The sequence below is a fragment of the Micromys minutus genome, assembly GCF_963924665.1.
Source record: "Micromys minutus genome assembly, chromosome: 6".
NCBI classification, from domain to species: domain Eukaryota; kingdom Metazoa; phylum Chordata; class Mammalia; order Rodentia; family Muridae; genus Micromys; species Micromys minutus.
This window is the reverse complement of record NC_137975.1, coordinates 70,185,855-70,205,423: the sequence shown is the minus strand read 5'-3', so window position 1 is coordinate 70,205,423 and position 19,569 is coordinate 70,185,855. Positions and strand designations below refer to the sequence as shown.

The following is a 19,569-nucleotide window of genomic DNA, read 5'->3' as shown; positions in this document are numbered from 1 at the left end:
ACTCCTGAGGCTCACCTTGCTCATGTGCTCCCCCACCCCCCACCTCTCCCCACTCGACCCACCCACTTTCTCCCTTTTCCTCCCTCCCTCCCCTCTCCCCCTCCCTCCCCCTCTCTCTCCTCTCCCCCTCCCTCTCTTTCCCCTCCCTTTCCCTCCCCCCCCAGCCAGCTAAGCTCCAGGCGACTGTCCATCTACAGCCCAGTCATGCTGCAGGAAGTTAATATTACTTCAACTTCCATTTTAAAGCAGGGAACGTTCCAGGGTATTTTCTTCTGTGAGGAACTATTAAAATGTAGCTGCTGAAGAGCTAACTTCTCAAACGCACTCAGCACAAAAGGGCCAGATATTCCAGCATCCTTCGCTCTACACCTGACTCTAAATTAGGCAAGCAGCCTTAATGCCGAATAAGTTTTCTTGCTCACTCAGATGCAGGGATGCCACAAAGTTATCAAGGTACCTATGCTTAATCCACAACTTGAGATTATATTTAATGCAGAAAATTGGAAATGTGAGTTTCCTCACCATCCTTTATCAAAAGTTAGAATGTTTCCCATTTAAGCAATTCACAACTCATTTGATACATCTCTTATCACTGAAAACACTATGCTCAAATATAGCAAACAGGTTCTTTAAGCCCATGAGAGTCTGAGACCTGTCAATCAGCCTTACATAAGAATTAGAGCTACTGGCATATTTGGGCCAACAAAGTACCATTTTGATCATATCAACAGATACAAAGCCTGCCTCCTAATTAATGATGCCACAGCTAAAATACCACACTACAGACAGTATCTGCTTCAGGACAGACACCGGGACCAGCAGACCTGGTATAAAGCATGGCTTCTTTGACTGAGAGCTAGATGAGATTCTTAGACCTGATTCTCAAGATTCTGATGAATAATCACCCTCAATACCACACTGGCCACATGATGAATAAGCAAAAAACATCTGGGGAATCATGACTATATTTATAATAGTAGTTCTGATACGGGAGAGAGCGATAAAACTCTAATGCCCTAGAAAACTGTCCTGATACATGGATTCTTTTTTCAGATTTGAACTAAAGTTATGAAATATTATGCGAGGTGCTGCCAAGAAACATGATGACTGTACCATGACGGTGTTCTTACTGAGTTCGCTGCTAAAAGTCCCAGCTATCTAGCGTCACAGGATAGTGCCATGCATGCTAGCCACCACGGAAATTCTATCACAGAGCACACGTCTATGAGTTTGGGGAACTTTTATTTTTCTTCCTCACAGCTATCAAACTAAGCACACCGACGAATAGAAAAATAATTTGTGCAAAAATGTAGATGTTTTTACTAAATGTAACACAGAGAAGACAATTAAGTATGAAACAAAGATTTGTACATGAATATTAAAAATGCAAGTTAAGAAGCTAAAAAAAAGAAACACAAAACTTTTAGGGTTGTGTTGGCAAAGAGAGACTGGAGAGATGACAGTTTCCTTTGCTGAAACACACCAGGAAGGACAGGTGATCTTCCAAACATGTATCCACCAATAGGAAGGAAAGAACTCATCTGGCTTAAAGATGATTCTATGCCACAGGAGGCAATCCAAGGTTAAAAGCGCATTCTAGTCCAATGATGGCCAAGTTCCGAAGTGCAGAAACAAACATGATATTCACAGAAGGAACCAATGACGAAAACATCATCTGAAATTTAGAGATGATGCCTAATAACACCTAGACAGGTAAGGAGACCAACATAGTGAGCGGCAAGGAACACATGCTCGCCACACCGTAAGCCCATCTACTCCCGTATGCCTTACTTAGCACCTTTTATGGTTTGAATGGTCTTTGAAAGTCTCTTTAACACTTGAACTCAAAAAGTTTATCAATGATTATAGCAACCAAAAAGACCTGTGTAAATATTAAGGTTGTGATGAGTAGCCCTCAAAGCATATATATAGAGAATCAACACAGGTGGGATGTATGTGCTTGTGTGTACGTGTGCGACAATAAATAAGGGAAGAGAGGCCTTGAATTTGAGAGGGAGTGTGAGGTGGGATCAGGAGGAGAAAGGAGACATGATATAATAATCGTACATGAAATTCTCAAAAAAAAAAAAAAAACAAAAAAAAAAAACATTATTTTGGCTAGTGTCCGTCCTAGTTTGTTTCTTTTGCCGAGATAAAACCCTGACCAGAACCAACGTGGAGGAGGAAGGCATTTATGATTCTGCACTCCCACACCACAGTCGGTCACTGAGAAGTTGGAGCAAAAACTCAAAGGAACTGAAGCCAAAGCCATAGAAGGCACTACTTACTGGCCTGCTTTCAAGGACTGGCTTAGGACCACCTGCAGAGGAGAGGGGTACTGGCAGCCACAGTGTGGTGTGCATGCTTGTTCCTAAGTTTTTCATCACATCTTTGGGTCTAAATGCCTTCCTTCTATTAAGTTTTATTCTCTGTTGGTTAGACCCTCTATCATAGGCACAGCTGGCCAGTTTTTCTCCCATTCTATAGGCTTCCCTTCCCACTTGATGGTTTCCCTTGGGACCTAGAAATGTTTCAGTGTTATGAGGTCTCAATTCATCAACTGTGGGCCTTAATTCCTGGGCAAATGGATTCCTATTCATCAAGTCCTTTCTTGTGTTGTTTCTTACAGTGCACCTCCTGTTTTCTTCTAGCAATGCTAATGTTTTAGGAGTCCCACTATTTAGGTCTTTAATGTCTGGAATCTAAAAAATCTTAACAGTGCCAATGAGCTGGCACATCAATGTGGATTGAGAAAACCTCACAAGGCCCCGCCCCTAAGTGAAGAACTACAGGTCATCTGCCTCCTGAGGAGACTCCGTCTTCCCCAGCAAATGACAGGATACTTTGTGGTTGTGTTGTTTTGTTCTTTGTATTTTTGTTTGTTTGTTTTCTGGGGGTATGAAAGGGATTTATGAATCATGTAATTTTTCCATGAGTTTCCCGAGCCTTGTAAGTTTTAGTTTTCTTGAGTCATATGAACTTCTCCCTCCATCCTAGAGATGCTGTTGGAATTTAGATAAAACTGCTATTCCATCTCCTCCTATCAGGATCAGGAATGCAGAATAAGAGACAGTTTTTGAAATTTCTAAAAAAAACACAATCGCAAAGGAAACTTCCTGTTCCTCCAGTTCTGAGTCTTCCTTCCTGTCCCTTCTTCCACAATGCTCCTTGAACCTCAGCTGTAGCTATCCTGTGGATATGTCAGTTGCAACAATTTATGTCTTCATCAGTTGGCGTTTTCCATGTGTGTCTCTGTTGCAAAGAGAAACTTTCAAAAAGACAAGTGAGAACTAAACAGTGACAAACTATGCTGGTTTAATAAACTGGTAGTTGGAAGCTTTTGTCTAAGATCCATGACTTTATTAGCCAAAAGAATCCGGTCAGGTTTCCAGTACCAAGCATAATTCCTTCTTGTAAGACCAATTAGAGAGATGGTGGTTACTGCCATGGTATTGCCACTGCTGCTCCCTTGGGGCTATCACACCATGCTGCTTGCTGTTGTCCTTCATAGTGTCATAGCTAGATAGGACATAGCTGCTTCCTTCCTCTGAAGCTTGGATGGTACCTTCTGGTACCATAAAATACAATTCTCAGTGGGAAGGCTTCAGGATGGTTCCAATGCGGGGGCCCTTGAGCTTCTTGTTTGAAAATCATGGATGTTTTCAACAGGAACTTACTTTCTACCTTAGGGGAACAACCACAGACAACAGCAATAGGCTATAATATTTTGGGAGTCTCTTGAACAACCATGACCAATAACTATATGATGACTTCTCATGTTTGGTATTGTGGTTGTTAGGTGTTCGTCAGCTCATGGGAGAAGATACATCCATGAAGTCTAACCAACATGGCTGCACAAACATGACCTGAACAAAGATGACACCAACAGACATAGAGAGAGAACTCATGAGGCTCAGCCCTAGACAAAGAACTACAGGCAGCCAACAAAGAGAATGGGAGAAGAGCACACCTGTTGTCTACCCAGACTTTATTCTACATTTAGGATTATGTATATACATATTATACCTACATATACATTTATGTTATATATGTGTACATGTACAAATATGTGTATATGTAATATGTATTATATACATGACACAACAGCGTAAGAAAAAGAAGCCATAAATTGGAAAGAGAGCAGGGGATGGAGTAAATGAGAAGGAAGTTTGAAAGAGAAAAGGATGAAATCATGTGATTATTATATCAAAACCAGCTTTTTTATTTAAAAAGGCATGTTATTAGTACATACTCGTTGTCTAACACGTAGTGTTTCGCTGTGAAATTTCTGTCATGTACTCTGCATACAATCAACCCCACTGTCCCTGTCCTGTTCTTCGGCCCTTCCCCACTGGTGACTTTCCTGTTCCCAAATAGGCTCCTTATGCATTCACCCTTTTTTTTTTCTTTAAATCTACTTTAATATGATAAAATATATGTGTTTCCTGAATTTCCCTTACTTCACTTACTATTTTGGTTTCCATCCATTTTCCTTCAAATAAAACTATTTTCAAACTAGTTAAGCTTTGAAGATGGGCTTTTATTAATGTGTGAACAAGAACAGTTCTAAAGTTTGGCAACTGTAGACAAGAACCTAAATGAAAAGTAATTAGAAATACGAACAGACAACTGCCTGGAATAGAAGGGAAATTTTTAACACATTAAAAACACTGTTAATCCTAACAAACAAAATGCTTAGAGCCCTTGTTTACTCTGGCTTTTTTCTTCAATAATCACAGTTTTCTATCCTCCAGCATCTCCTCCCAAGACACATCACAGTAAAACCTTGTTGCTTTCTATTTTTAGTAAAAAAAACAAAAAACAAAAAAAACAAAAATTTGGTAAACAACATAAGTTCAATTTGATTAACAGAATCTTTCCACTTTTACTAACAGTTAAAACAACAACAACAAAAACCACTCTCTGATGTGCCAAAATATTCTAAAATATTCAACATAGAAATGGCACAACTCTGTGATCATTCTTCAAAATAAGTAGTCTGGTGGTAAATTTTAAATGAATATGTTACAGGAAAATGAGGGTCATTTAGAGAAAGAATAACTGTTTTATAATCATACACTCCAATGAAGAGTTCAAACGTAACACATGATCTGGCTTCATTGGCCACAGATTGCATGTTGTACGTGTGTACTGACAATCTGTTCATTTTTGTTGCTCAGAACATACCACAATGCACGTATCCATTTCTGAGCCAGTAGGCACCTGGGTTGCTTTCATTTGGAAGCGATTATGAATTAAGCCATTGCTGATCTACAGTTTTATGGTCATAGGTACTACATGCATTTTTCTTGGAAATTAACTTCTTCAAACTGGGACTGTGAGTTATCAGGCAGCCTGGCTCAGCTTTAGCAGATTCTACCAACAGCATTACTCCTCCTGAGCTATTGATGGCAGAAGCAATATGACTTTTTAAATTACAGAATGAGTTGTTTAGTTTTCTTCTTTATATTACATATGTAAGAGAAAGTTAGACAGCTTCTGGGATAATGGTACTACCCCAGACTAATATCTAAATAGCCTAGATATTCTTTTTTTTAGTGATTCTTCCCCGTTTTCATCCCCTGCCAAACCAAGCCCTAGAGATCAGCAAAAGCCAGCACTATTACTTCATGATTCCACTCCTGGAGTCAAAAATACCAATGTAAAACAGGTTGAAGAAGCATTTCTTGAGGAAAGTTACAAAGATTATACAAGTATAATGAGTTATTATTTTGTCTGATTTCACTTGTTTACATTATTTTATCCTTAGCTAAAAACCAAACCAAAGATATTCATTAATTTCTTTAAATTTGCGCTTTTCTCTTATTAACTTCCTAATGAAAAGCAAGGCTTTAGATTAACTATGGCAACCATGGCTGAGGCAGAACTAACACTGGCAACCCCAGCACTCAGGAGCAGCTGGAGCCCTTGGATATCCAGAGTATCCAGAGTCCTTCCTAGGATACAAATAAATACAAAGTATGGGGTTGGGAGGCTATGGGGTGAGACTTTATCTCAAAAAAAACAAAACAGAACAAAGTAAAAATTGGCAAGTACCACATCTGATGTTCAAGTGCTAACAACGGCTTCAAAATCAAAATTTAAAGAGGTACACTGAACACTAAGTATCAGCCACATCAACCACAAGTGGGGAGGGAGGGACCTGGGAGGAAAAGGGCAAGCCTGGAGAGGAACATGATCAGGTAATGGGCGAGAGGAAAGGACTGAAGAAGCCCTGAGGGCCAGCAAAAAGAATGGAAACAGGCAACCCCAGGAAGTAAGAGGATGGGAGACCCTCCAGGATGCACCAGAGACCTAGGAGGTGACAGACCCTCAGGACTCAAAGGGGGGACCCTAGATGACATGCCCTATAGTAGGGAGAAGGAACTTGTAGAGCCCACCTCCCGCAGAAAGACAGGGCATCAAGTAAGGGATGGGGTTGCTATTCCACAGTCAAAACTCTGACTTATAATAGTTTCTGTCTGAAAGAACTACAGGGACAAAAATGGAGAAAAGCCTGAGGAAAAGGAGGTGCAAGAAAGAGGCCCAAAGTGGGGTCAGCTCAAGGGTGGTTTCCAAAGCCTGACACCATGACAAGGCACTCACAAAAAAGGACCTATCATGAAAGAGTCAGATGCAGATATTTGCACGCAACCAATCAACAGAAGCTATTGAATTAGAGAAAAGCTGGATGGAGAGGGGAATAAAAGATTGAGTGTAAAATTAATTAATTAATTAAAAAAAGAAAAGAAATCAGCCACATCAGAAACGAAAGGGGAAATAAAAATCTCATGACAGAGGCGAAAGTGACATGAGGACTTCTTCCAAAAGATAATGGCCATCTGTAGTATGACACTAAAAAAGTCTCATCTGACAAGAGCCATCAAAAAACCAAGCCCTTAAACAACTAACTCTTTCAGGGTAAATTATCAAATTTCCTGAAGATGTTAAATGAAACAAAAAAATTATCAAATTATCTTCTTCATCTACCAAAGAAAGGAAACAACAAAAATACACAAAAACCATGGCAGACACTTAGTTTTTAAAGATGTCAGACCAGACCAAAAACCAAAAGTGCAGACAATCTTACAGATGAGATAATCGATAACCTGAAAAACAATGGAAGACATAGCTTAACACGTCACTGACAGAGAGCACTGCACGCTGCATGCCCATGCGGAGTACACACAAAGACTGCTTTCTGGCAACAGAACAAACATATATGACCATAAATCTCACAGGCAAACACACAGGCTCTAAACAATGCATATTAAAAACTTTTAAGGCAAGCTTTTCTTTAAGTTGGGAAGGCATGTTTAACGTACTCCCCCTCACACACACACACACACACACACACACACACACACACACACACACACACACACACGAGCTACTCAGCTACATTTTTATATTAAGAGATAACTGTAGAAAGGCCAGAAGCTTAGACAGCCAGTGTCTGAAGCATTAGAAGAGGAAGGGTAAGGAGTACATGTCCCTTGCCATAAAAGGACCATTAAGAGAAAACAAACAGGCCCACAGCTGCCCTGATGGAGCGGCATAACAGAGCATATATTCTCCTTCTGGGCCTGCACTCCTCTCCTCTGCTGTGTCCCGTGCTGGCTAAACTGCAATACCCTGTGATAGGTCTTGCAACAGGAGCTGAGGGGTTTCTTGGTGTTGTTTGTATTTAATATCAGCCATGTCCCCCACCCCGCTAGGAGAATGGCTCAGCAGTTAAGAGAACTTGCTGTTTTTGCAGAGCACCTGGGCTCAGTTCCCAGAAGTGATGGATAACAATATTCTATAACTCTAGTTCTGACAGATCTAAGCCCCTCCTCTGACTTCCTCATGCACCAAGAACACTGAACATAGATGCAGACAAAATATTCATACACCAAATAAAATAAGTAAATTTAAAAATATTAACAGTGCCTCCCAAATAATCATCTTTTTACCCCACATTTTCACAGTCAAACAAAAAACAGAAGTTACCGATGCTTTAAGGTACAGATTAAAATTGAACTCCAAATGTAAAATTTCTCTCATCCTTGATACCAAAAGTCCCAATGAAGCTAGTCTAAGAGCATTTACATAAAATATCTGCACTGTGTATACTAGAAGAGAAACTGATCCACCAGCACTACCAACAAAGCTTTAATCACATCTGGCAGCTCACTGAGATGGCAAGACAACTCAGACATCAAAGGATCCCATAGATTCTGAGAGCATGTATATTAGCATCATTCACTAATAGAAACAGGATCTTCCCATTTTAATAACAACTCATCTAGACCAGAGCTTCTCTACCTGTGGTACATTTATCAGATATCCTGGGTGTCAGATATTTTCATTAAAATTCACGACAGTAGCAACATTACAGTTATGAAACAAGAAAGAAAATAATTTTAAGACTGGGGACCTCCACAGCATGAGTAACTGTTTTAATGGGTTACAGCATTGGCCAGGTTGAAAGCCACTGATCTAGACATCCTACACTGCCAATTAAAAACACATACAATACATATAATATTTAATTAAAAGTCAGACAGATGACCATAGTGAACACTCAATTACATAAGTTTATACAAATAGAATATACATGTACACACATCAAATATATGTATGCGTGTACCTACAGAGTTCTTTCTCTAATTCACCTTCAAAAGACTTAGAATATACTATAAATTTTAGACTTATACTTTTAGCACTAAATTTAATTAACATTTTCTTCTTGTGCTATCACAATTTTAGCATGACATGTCACATACTTCACATGTACATGACTTTAGACCATATACTTACTACATCAAACTTCTGAGTGATGTTTCCCTGGACGTCAAGTAAATAAACCTTGCCATAATGTGTGCCCAGTGCCAAAAACTGTAAGAAAAATGGAGAGGTCAATTAATAAATATGCCATGTATTAGTATGTGGTTAATAAAAGCCTTTCAAAGTGAAAACACTTAGTGTGTGAATATCTACAATATCTTGGAGGACATGCATTCCTTAGAAAAGGCATGGCTCCAGCCCGGGGAAATGACAGAACCAGACCTATTTTACCAGGATAGTGCATCCCAGCTGTCAGAATGACTCATGAGGACCCTCACCCACTGACAGCTAATGCTCTGTGTGTGTGTGTGTGTGTGTGTGTGTGTGTGTGTGTGTGCGCGAGAGAGAGAGAGAGAGAGAGAGAGAGAGAGTGCCGTACACAATGCCTGATGGACTGAGGCAGTAAATTAAAAATGCAGCAGTGAGGCTCAACAATGCTACAGTTGAACCCAAAGTCAGAGAAAATGATTACAAAATTCTACCTAATTTAAGGCAAATGTAAAAATCTGGGCCATTTCAGGCCGGTGGGGAGAAAAAAAATGCTTAAAAACAATGAAGTACTGTTTCTGAAAGAAAAAAATCCATGCCATATGGAGGGATAAAACACCCTCAGATGTACATGTATCATCAGCTTTAGGATATCTCTATAAATGGTTCCACATAACCCTGAGCAGAAATGTTTATATTCTAATGCACAAATAATCCTTTCCTGTCGCTTAGTGGCTGTTGGGCTGCATATTCATTTTATGGTATCAGACCAGTTCACACATCCTACTGTTTCTTTATTCCTCTGAACTGACCCTAAACAAGCCAGAAGAAACTCAAGGACTGCCTGAAATACAACATAAGATTCTTCTTCCTTTTCATTTCTCTAAGCTTTGCTCAAATAGGCTAGAATCCTCTGTATTTCACTGCATGTGAGCATGCTTCATTGCAGCCTATAATGAAATGCTCAAATTCACAGGCACTGCAAAGCATTTCAGTCAAGCAGTACAATCTTTAAAAAAATAACCTCACAGAAAGTCAAGATTTGAAGGGATTTATCAAAATAGAATTGCTAAAAATGAAATTTCAATTCAGGCACTTAAAATACGAAGCTACATTAAAGAGAACCACAAAAGGGGGAAAGGGGGTTCATTAGGAATTCATCCCCCGCAATGCCTTTCGCTCCTGCAAGGTTGCCTTTTTTCAGGAAGAAAAAAGTCCCCTGGGTAAAAAAATCAATACTGGTTAATAAAACATCAGGTGTGCAGACATAACTAGGGATGACGATTCCGCTGCACAGGCCTGCCTGAATGCACCAGGTGCCGTGACGATTAGTCATCCAGGGCAGACAGCAAGCCTGGTGCAAACAGGAGGCTTGGGCGCTGCAAGAGAGAGAGAAGAGGTGATTCTGGTGGGAAATTACTCTGAATATTTAAAGCAAGCAGCAATGTTTTCCCCAAAGCACAAGAACATTCTAATCAGAACTAGAGGACCCAAGTGGTTGTAATTTTATCTTTAGAGTGATACTGACCATTTCTGAATAGAAGATGCCATATAAAATGCAGACCAAAGGCAAGTGATATGCCATTTGACGGCTTTCTGTGGTAAAAGAATGGGTCTTAAAAGCTCACTGCACCCCACGTATCTCATGGTATCGATTCGCCTCATAAATTCTGCATTTAGTTTGTTAGGAAACTAAGGGAGTTTGGATCCTTAAAAGGCAGTGATGCTGTGTCACTCTCAGCATCACTGTAAAGACCACTTAAAAATAATCACGTTTTATGGTATGAAAAATTGAGAGTTTAAATACAGGGTATTTTACTCATATTCTCTCTCTCTCTCTCTCTCTCTCTCTCTCTCTCTCTATATATATATATATATATATATATATATATATATATATATATAAAATAACCATTTGGAATAGATAGCAAAATGATTTCATAATTTTGATCTACAGATATAGTAAATTTGGACCATTTATGAAAAAAACTTCCCAGGTATTTGTATGGCAAGCTATCTTTTGTTTAGGAAAGCATGTAACCATTTAAAGTAGTAAATGAATGCTACTGCACTGAATTAAGCAAGTAAGTGCCCTTCCAAATAATGTTTAACATGCTGATCATCTTTATTTAATTACTGAAATTATAGATAATTCATATAATCTTTTGCTAATGCTTTCGACTAACTTAAAATGTAGCAGAAATGCAAAGTACAAAATTCCCTACAATATGACAGAATATAAGAACAGACCCTTCCAATTTTATTTTCCATCTAGCCATTAAAAACCATGACATTTTGGGCTCAATGGGTCAAAGTGCTTGCTGCTGAGACAGATGAGTTTAATCCCTAGGATCCATGTGGCATGAGAACCACCAAGTTGTCCTCTGACCTCTAGATACACCATGGCTCACTCATGTCTTATATACATACACAATCAATCAATTAATCAATCAATCAATAAATGGGAGTTAGTCAAGATACAGAAAATAAGAATCTACAGAATGCTTGACTTTACATGGGACATAAATGCCACCCATACCCCTTCCTCCTCCCAAGGTTCATGAGTCATTGCAGAAATAGGGAAGGCAGGGGTGTAAGAGCCAAAGGTAGTAGAAAACTATAAGGAAACATTCTCTTCTGAATGAAGCACATTTGAACTTGGTTGCAACAGTGTACACAAAGTCTGTGCAAGCCCAAGCCAGACCAAACCCCATTATGAACAATGGAGTTGGACATACAATCCACCCCTAGTCATGGGGCTGCTGGCAACTGCTAACTGCTGAGAGAGAGTCAGTGTTCTCTAAGAGTATGGACCCTGGTAAGCTGACCATTCTCCAGTAGAAGACCACATACCCAAAAATATCTGGGCAGCACAATCTGACAGGAGGGAAGGAAAAGACCTGGGAATGGGAAGAGTTGGAGAAACACACATACAGAGGTGAATATATTAAGACACATTTTATAAAATTCTCGGAAAACAATTTTTTTGAATCCTTGAGCTACTTAGGTATTAAGAGTTTGAATTATTTTGGTTTTTGTTGTTGCTCTTTGTTTTTGTTGTTGTTTTGTTTTGCCTGAAAATATGTGAAATCTAGGTGTATAATTATGAATATAGCTTCAATGTCCTCATTACTGTTTAATTATTATAAATCCAGTTTGCTTTATAATGGGTAGACATTTTAACCCACTAACTGTTCAACTGAACTTCATGTAGATGAAGTAGATGGGTTGGGAACAGGTACTAGTATCACCAAGAAAAAGAAACACAGTGCATGTCTGCTCAGCCCTTTCTCAAGTGTTTCACAATATTCCACATACAGCTACTAGGACAGCCTTCAGTCACACATGAGGAACCAAGTCCCAGGAACTGATGAGACTTCATTAGAAACAGACACCAGGTGCAGACAGGGACAGAAATAAATACTCAAGTACGGGGTGCAGAAGGCATTTGGGGTACAGAGCACATACCTAGTACAACCTGCATTCACTTTCTAGAACTGCAGAAACAAAGCCAAAATAAACCCGAAATGCTATCAACTCAATTGGAATCCTCTTAATATAAAATAGAGACTCAACTGAAAGTCTGTGGTCTGAATGTCAGCACTGACAATCCTTCCCAACCCATATCAGGCTCTCTGGCCAATATGTTATGTACACTGTTAACTAAAGGACAAACATGCTTTCCATTTCATGGATTCAAATGATCATTCAACAAGCACACAAAAAGAAGTATAATGTACTTAGAACATGAGCAAACCTAAAGATTTTGCTACACTGAGGAAAACAGATATAAAAATAAGTCATTGCTATTCAATTTAGAGACTATGTTTAAAATGACAGTACCTCTAAGACCCACAGAAATAAGAAGAGTCAATATGAAAAAGATGGAAGGAAGACTTAGAAAGCAAACACAGATGGGTAGAAAGGTCAGAGCAGAAAAAGTTCTATAACAAGAGATAAAGTATAAGCAGCTTTACACAGACGAAAGACCCATCTAATTCATGCCCTAGAGGAAAGGCAGGCAGTACAGCTGGAAAGGCTAACTAACAAGGAGCACCAAAGAAGCCCACGGGATGAAAGGTGGAAAGGGGAGGAAGGCAGGGTGGGCAGGTCCAAATCATTAAGGCATTAGAAATCAGTAAGTCTTAAGGGAGAGACTGCACGATCAGATCAGAGTCTCTGGTCCACTCCAGCAAAAGGGCCAGGAATAGAACAAATGAGAAAGAAAGCAGACTAATTCAGGGAGAAATGATGAATGTGAACTCGTAGAAGCTCAGGAGGAGAAGAATCTAGCACATAAACTGGTAGCAGAACAGGACAAACATTTCCACCACAGTCCCATGTCCACATCAGAGATCACTGAGAGAGTAGCTCAATTACACACAGCAGGCAAGATTCCAGAGTGCCTTACATGCCACACTGAAGACCTCAGCCTTTATTTAAATGAGGAAAATTATACAAGGGTCTACAAAGTTGTTTATTTTCAACACAACACACTGCAACCAAGAGACAGAAGAGTCTAGACAGAAAAACAAGGACAGGGCCCCGTTTACCAAGTGCAGCATAAGGAAGACTGGTCGGTTTAAGGTAATTAGCAGTCTCACAGAACAGAAAACAAAAAAGAAGAGAGATGGGACTCCATAGTTAGGAATGGTGGGTGTGAAAATGAACACCAAAATTTGAAGACAGTATGCAGAGGCCAAAGATCATCAAGTTCCAGTTACTAAAATTATCCATAGCATATATCATAGCAGTGGGAGATGCGCCACTGTGGTTTGAAGAAGAATACCCCAACCCCCGACCTCACAGCCTCATATTTAGTCACCAAAAAGTAGCAGTATTTGAAAGGATTAGAAGGATTGAGAGATGTAGCCTTGTTGGAGAAACCGTGTCACTGGGAAGTGGGCTTGGGGTTTCAAAAACCCGTGCCAGGGAGGCTCTGTCTCTCATGGGGAATCAGGATGCAGCTGTAAGCTACTTCTGCATCACCCCTTCTAGTCACTATGCTCTGTGCCATGATATAACGGACTGAGCCTCTGAAACTGTAAGCCAGTTCCCAGTTTCCAGTTGCTTTGTTTTATAAGAATTGCCTTGGCCGTGGTGCCGCTTCACACAATAGGATATGGTGACTAAGACAACCATAAGGAAGAGAAGGTGAATGGAAGTGAGTTTCAAGAACAGCCTGGTCAATCTCCATCAGTGAAGAAGATCAGAGAATTAGCTAGGGCTCAGCAACCATGACACGACAGCCAAAGGAGGCAGGGGACTCACAGCAGGGAATTTACGGTTAAAAACAAGAGTAGACATTATTACTAAACTGTTGAGTGAGTATGGGGATCTGTTTATAAGGAACATAATCTGAAGCAAAAGGCATTAGGTGGGAAGCCAGCTGCAGAATGAAACAACAGAGCATACATCGAAAGATACAGCAGAGGTGGGACCTGCCATGTTTGTCGAAAGATACAGCAGAGGTGGGACCTGCCATGTTTGTCGAAAGATACAGCAGAGGTGGGGACCTGCCATGTTTGGAAGGTCTGAGACTTACTCCCAGGCTCACATGGAAGAAGATAACAATGGATAAAACCATGGCCTGCACTACTATAATATAAGAAGTTTGGCTTCAAGAATAGATTAATGATATGACCCAGTACCTTTGCCATAGCAACAACATAGATGCTAGGCATCTGCAATCATTTTAATAATGCTTGTTACCTTGTCATGAACTGTCATACAGCTTGCAGCATCTTTCTGAAGAATCTCCGTCACCCCATTGGAAAGCCTTTCATACTTCAGTTTGGGTTCCTCTTCACTCTCTTCCTGCATGAAAAACAAAGGAAGAGTGTAATTATTGTGGTTATCTTCTGAATGATCCAAAATACACCTCCAAGGTAGAACAAGAGATAGCTCTTTCATTCATTGCTAAAAACCACAACTCTACATACAACTTAATATTGCTGTTTCTTTTTGCCAATTATGTATATAATTGCACTGATAAACTAAATTCAAAAGTTGAAAACATAGCTATTTGAAATAACTATTTCATTCTAAATAACTGTATATTCGGCCTTACTGTGGGTGATACACTACCTAAGATTTTCTCAATTGGCATTGTTGATGAATAAAATTGGTAACCAGTATTGATAATAACCACAAATCAATAAATCCAGGCTTCCTATAAAAGTTAACAGTCCTCCTCAATTGGAATTCTTGTAATCTACAATAATGACTAGCTCAGCGATATATGCCCAGGAATGCAACTAATGCCTGTAATAACTTGGGGGGTAGCTAACAGCTAATGTGATTGGGTGTAAGACCCAATCAATATGAGAAAGCTCATGCCAGGTACAGTAAACCTATCCAAGAACCTGTGCCTGGAGAGGTCATCACACCCTCTAGAAGAGAACCTACTAGTACAATTTACTAATTTGATATAGTTTCCAACTACCTTCTAAATACTTGATATCCACAGCTAAGTGCAGCTCTGACTCACCCACATCAATGCAGGCTTTTTTCATACCAAATAGAGTATTACTACAGAAAACTACAACCAGTAAAAATGAAGAAAAGAAGCAAAAACTGTTGAGTGCCCAGGTAACCCAATCCCCAAAGCTCTAGAAATATCTCAGGAAGTGCTAAAGAAAATTATAAGACCCAGCAGACTAGGAGAGCTTAAGCAATATAGTCTCCTCTGGGCATGGCATGGATACGTACCCATGAACTCTCAGCAGCACAACTGCCTGTAAAAGACCACGTCAGTTATCCTTCCAGCATGAATGGAGGACTGCTCAGGAGGACTCAGCCCTGGTTGGAAGAGCAGCTACAAGCAGGTAATAGCAATTGACAGGGAGAGTCAGTCCTCTCCTAGGGTAGGCTGTCTTGTAAGTTCATGCCCAAGGAGTCAGCCCTATGCCCATGTACGATGGACAATACCAATTGTACTCAATTGGTTTCATACAAATATATGAGAATGAAGAAGACATGAACTTGGGGGGAAATGGGAAATGGAGTGGAAGTAGGGAGAGGGGAGGGATATGATAAAAATTCATTATGCTCATGAACAAAATTTTAAGATAAGAGGGCATGAGCCTCATGCAATGGCGGGCAAGGTGGTAAGATTAGCTTTGGTGGGAAAACGTGTTTCCTTGCTAATGTGCCTTTTCCTGATCTACCTGAGCAGCTCAAAGATATTCAGCTTCTCTCACTATGAATGACTCTGAGAACCAGGTAAAAGCCTTATGCCTCCTTAGGCCTAGCCTCCCAGGAAGCACAGTCATTTCTTCAATATTCTAATTGCATGGGTCAGCCATGATTCGGTATGAAAGCAGAGGACTCAGGGTGTAAATAACAGAATGAGAACTGTGGGGAAAGGGCACCGTCAGCCACAAGATATTAATATTTTAAAAGAAACATTTCATGTACACTAATGATCATTCTTAATAAGCTGCCAGCTGTTGAGTTCCACCTAAGATGGTGTACATACTTTTAATTTTCTATGACCAAGAATTAAGAGCAAGATAGTACACAGTATCCTATCAGAATATGAAAAGGTATTTTATAATAATCAATACAGACTGAAGTTGTAACATCGCCAAACTGATCTATTTTAGTGTGTAATATGACACAGCTAGTTAGCCAAGTATTTAAAAATGTACAGGGAAGAGTAAACCACCAACAAACCCTCTGCATCTCCCAGGAAGAGAGAGATGTTCTAAGAAAACATGAGATGTCACACAGGTAAGCTGTGTATTCCGAGGTAAATGTGTTAAATACAAATTGAATCCTGGACAGCAGCCCTCAGAATAAGATGCCACATGTTGCTCAAGTGTGGACATCAAATGTGCACTCAGTGTGAAAGTTAATTCTAGCCTCCCGACTATTTTGCATAAAAGCACTCATCCACGGACCATTAGATAAGCTCACTGTAAATAAGGTTTGGCTGCCTTATTTATAAGGGAAAACTGAGTAATTTCTCTCACATAAATATATGAAAATAAATACTTCCACTACACAGTTCAGTGAAGCATTCTCACAAGATTTCCAAAGCCATAAAGAAAGTGAAAACTCAGTATTAGGCACTTTATGTACCATTTCATGCTTTCCTGACAGGGATCCTTATGTTTAGTTAAAAGCAAGCTAAAGGTGAATTTAAAGGCTTTTATTTTTTGCCTCCTTGTCAGAAGGAAGAAAATAGGAAATGACTCAGAACTACAATTCAGAGGTTACTCTGCTATTGAAGAGTCTATATTACATTTTAAATAAAAAAATTTAATCACAAGGATTTAATATCTAGTTTCACTCTAATTCTGGGGAAAAAATTAAACAGAAAAAAAAACGTTTGTGCAGCTTGAACTTTCATGGTAAATAACTCTGTGTTAATAAAAAGCAAATCAATAATTTTGTTAAATTTTAATAATCCTACAAACCTACAAATAAAACCATCAACAGTCTGAGTTGAGATGACAGTTAACTGTGTTACTATGACAACCTGGTGGAACAGAACAGGCACTGACTAGCAGCTAAGTGAAGATATGAATAGAGTGACATTTACCCATACAAGAGAAGTTTGCAGCTTTCCTTCAAAAGGAATCAATTTCTCAACAAACACAGATTAGTACTAAGTGTATAGCACCTTTAATTAAAGACAGATCCTTAAACCATCCTATGAAATTCTAGTACACTATCAGAAAATAAAGGTCATTTCAGGACCGTTTTTACTGAGTTTTGAACTTAACAGGAGGAAATCACTTGAGGAAATAACAAATTAAAGTTTAGGGGTTTCTCTGTGAGGAGTACTTGGCAGCCCTTCCCTTTGTCAGTGTGTCCTGGGAGGGTGACTATCCTGGGGACGTTCAGGGCACCTCACCAGACCTGTGGACCAACATGCATCAACTACATTATTCTCATTGTTTAAAACCCATGGATAAGAAACAGACATGTATACAGCTCATCACTGCTACATTCCAAATAGAGAAATGAAAACACTGGCTAAGGGTGGGGACGCCAACCATTGCATTTCCTGTTTGTACTATTTATTCAGAAATTAAATATAATTTATTTGTTAAACTCAATTTTTTATTCTTCTTTATTATTTTTATCACTTCTTTATTAAATTCAATTTTAACTTTAGAAACCAAAATTGGCATTAAATATACTTAAGAGGTCAGTTATCCCATAATGCCCAGATCAAGCTAATAAAAGCATCTCTAGGTAAGTAGTCCTCAGCAACCCATAATCACACTGTGAAGATGGCCTTCCCAGCACAGCTTCCCTTCCAAGACAACCCGGCTGAACCATTAGAAAATTTAATCATATGAGTGGTTTACCTAGTTTCCTGTCCTCAGCTACATCTGACTAGGGGCAAATCCTTTTAATAAACATCCAGTGTTTTAAAACTGGATACAATAGAAAGGCAGGAACATCCTCAAAGAATTTCTCAGTGTTAAAAGAAAAAAGAAATTGCTCTCATGCAGCTTGAATTTTCACAGTAAAAACCAAGTGTTAATAAAAAGCAAATCAATAATCAACCATGGGTACGGAAGTTTAAAATAAAGGTTTGCTTCCTCTAGGACATTCTGTCTAGAACTCTAATTACCTTGAGGAAAACTGAAATACTCAAAATTGTACTCATTCTTACAAGTTCAATATAAAAAATAACCATTGAAATCCAATACCAGAACATTTGAATTTTAGAATGTTTGTATTTAAATTTTTCTCATTACTAATCATTCATTCCATATAAACTCCACAAAATGCTAATTTTTCTGATCAATTAGTTTGTTAAAGGGAATGAGGAGCTCATTGTCTTCGGTCCCAGGCAGTAGGAAGACACAGGTTAACTGTGCAGACACGGACACGTCCAAGAACCACGCCACACACAACCAGTCCCGCAAATGGCACAGGAATGGCATCAAGAAACCCCGGTCACAAAGATACAAACCTCTTAAGGGGTTGATCCCAAGTTCCTGAGGAAGATGCAGAGGCCATCAAGGCCCTTGTGAAGCCTCAGGCCAACAAGCCTAAGATACCAAAGGGCCCCAGCCGCAAACTCAGCCGTCTGGCTTTCATCACTCACCCCAAGCTTGGGAAGAGGATTCAAAGCTACACGGTCAAGGGTCGTACGTAGACTGTGCCAACCAAAGCCCAAGGTTCAAACCAAGGCAGAGGCCACAGCTCCAGCTGAGGCCCAGGCTGCGGCTCCAGCTCAGGCTCCTACAGGTGCCCAGGCCCCTGTGAAGGCTCCATAGAGAAGGCTCCTGCCAATGTGCAGAAAGACAGACTGCTGTGACACACCCACCCACACACTACTGCAGATGACCACTGTCCTATGTTTTTACAAATAAACTTGAGACCAAAAAAAAAAAGGGGGGGAAATGAACAAATACAAACAAGGAAATTATTAAAAGCATTACTGAAATTATCAATCAAAACACAATTTGAAACTCAAAACCAAAAAGAAATATCTGAAGGAATAGATGTAACTACCCCCACAGAGTATTATAAAGAAAAGCAGCAGAAACAAAGGAAAGTTATACATTACTGGACATACACATCTACTTGAGACTGTTATCTCTAAATGTGTGTTCTCAACACAGGACTCTTCAAACTTAGTACATGGATCTTAAAAGCGTGTCCTAACCTTCAGAGGGGGTAGATGGGACTTAAGGAAAGGGACTTACTACAGGTAAAGCTCAAAGTCAGTCAAGGGCTCAGGCCTTCAGCTAGCTTTCCAATGTTGCTCTGCAAAATGCACAT

At 39.6% G+C, this 19,569-nt stretch overlaps 1 protein-coding gene across 1 annotated transcript in view; it reads right to left on the bottom strand.

Annotated features, from left to right (window-relative positions):
* The window catches only part of VPS41 (VPS41 subunit of HOPS complex), a 141,964-nt gene that overhangs the window by 103,653 nt on the left and 18,742 nt on the right, over positions 1-19,569 (bottom strand). Inside the window, exons 3-4 of the mRNA XM_080918301.1 lie at positions 14,530-14,634; positions 8,803-8,880 (exon numbers count right to left, since the gene is read on the bottom strand). Coding sequence (XP_080774427.1) covers positions 8,803-8,880; positions 14,530-14,634 — 183 coding nt within the window. The remainder of the gene's footprint in view (positions 1-8,802; positions 8,881-14,529; positions 14,635-19,569) is intronic.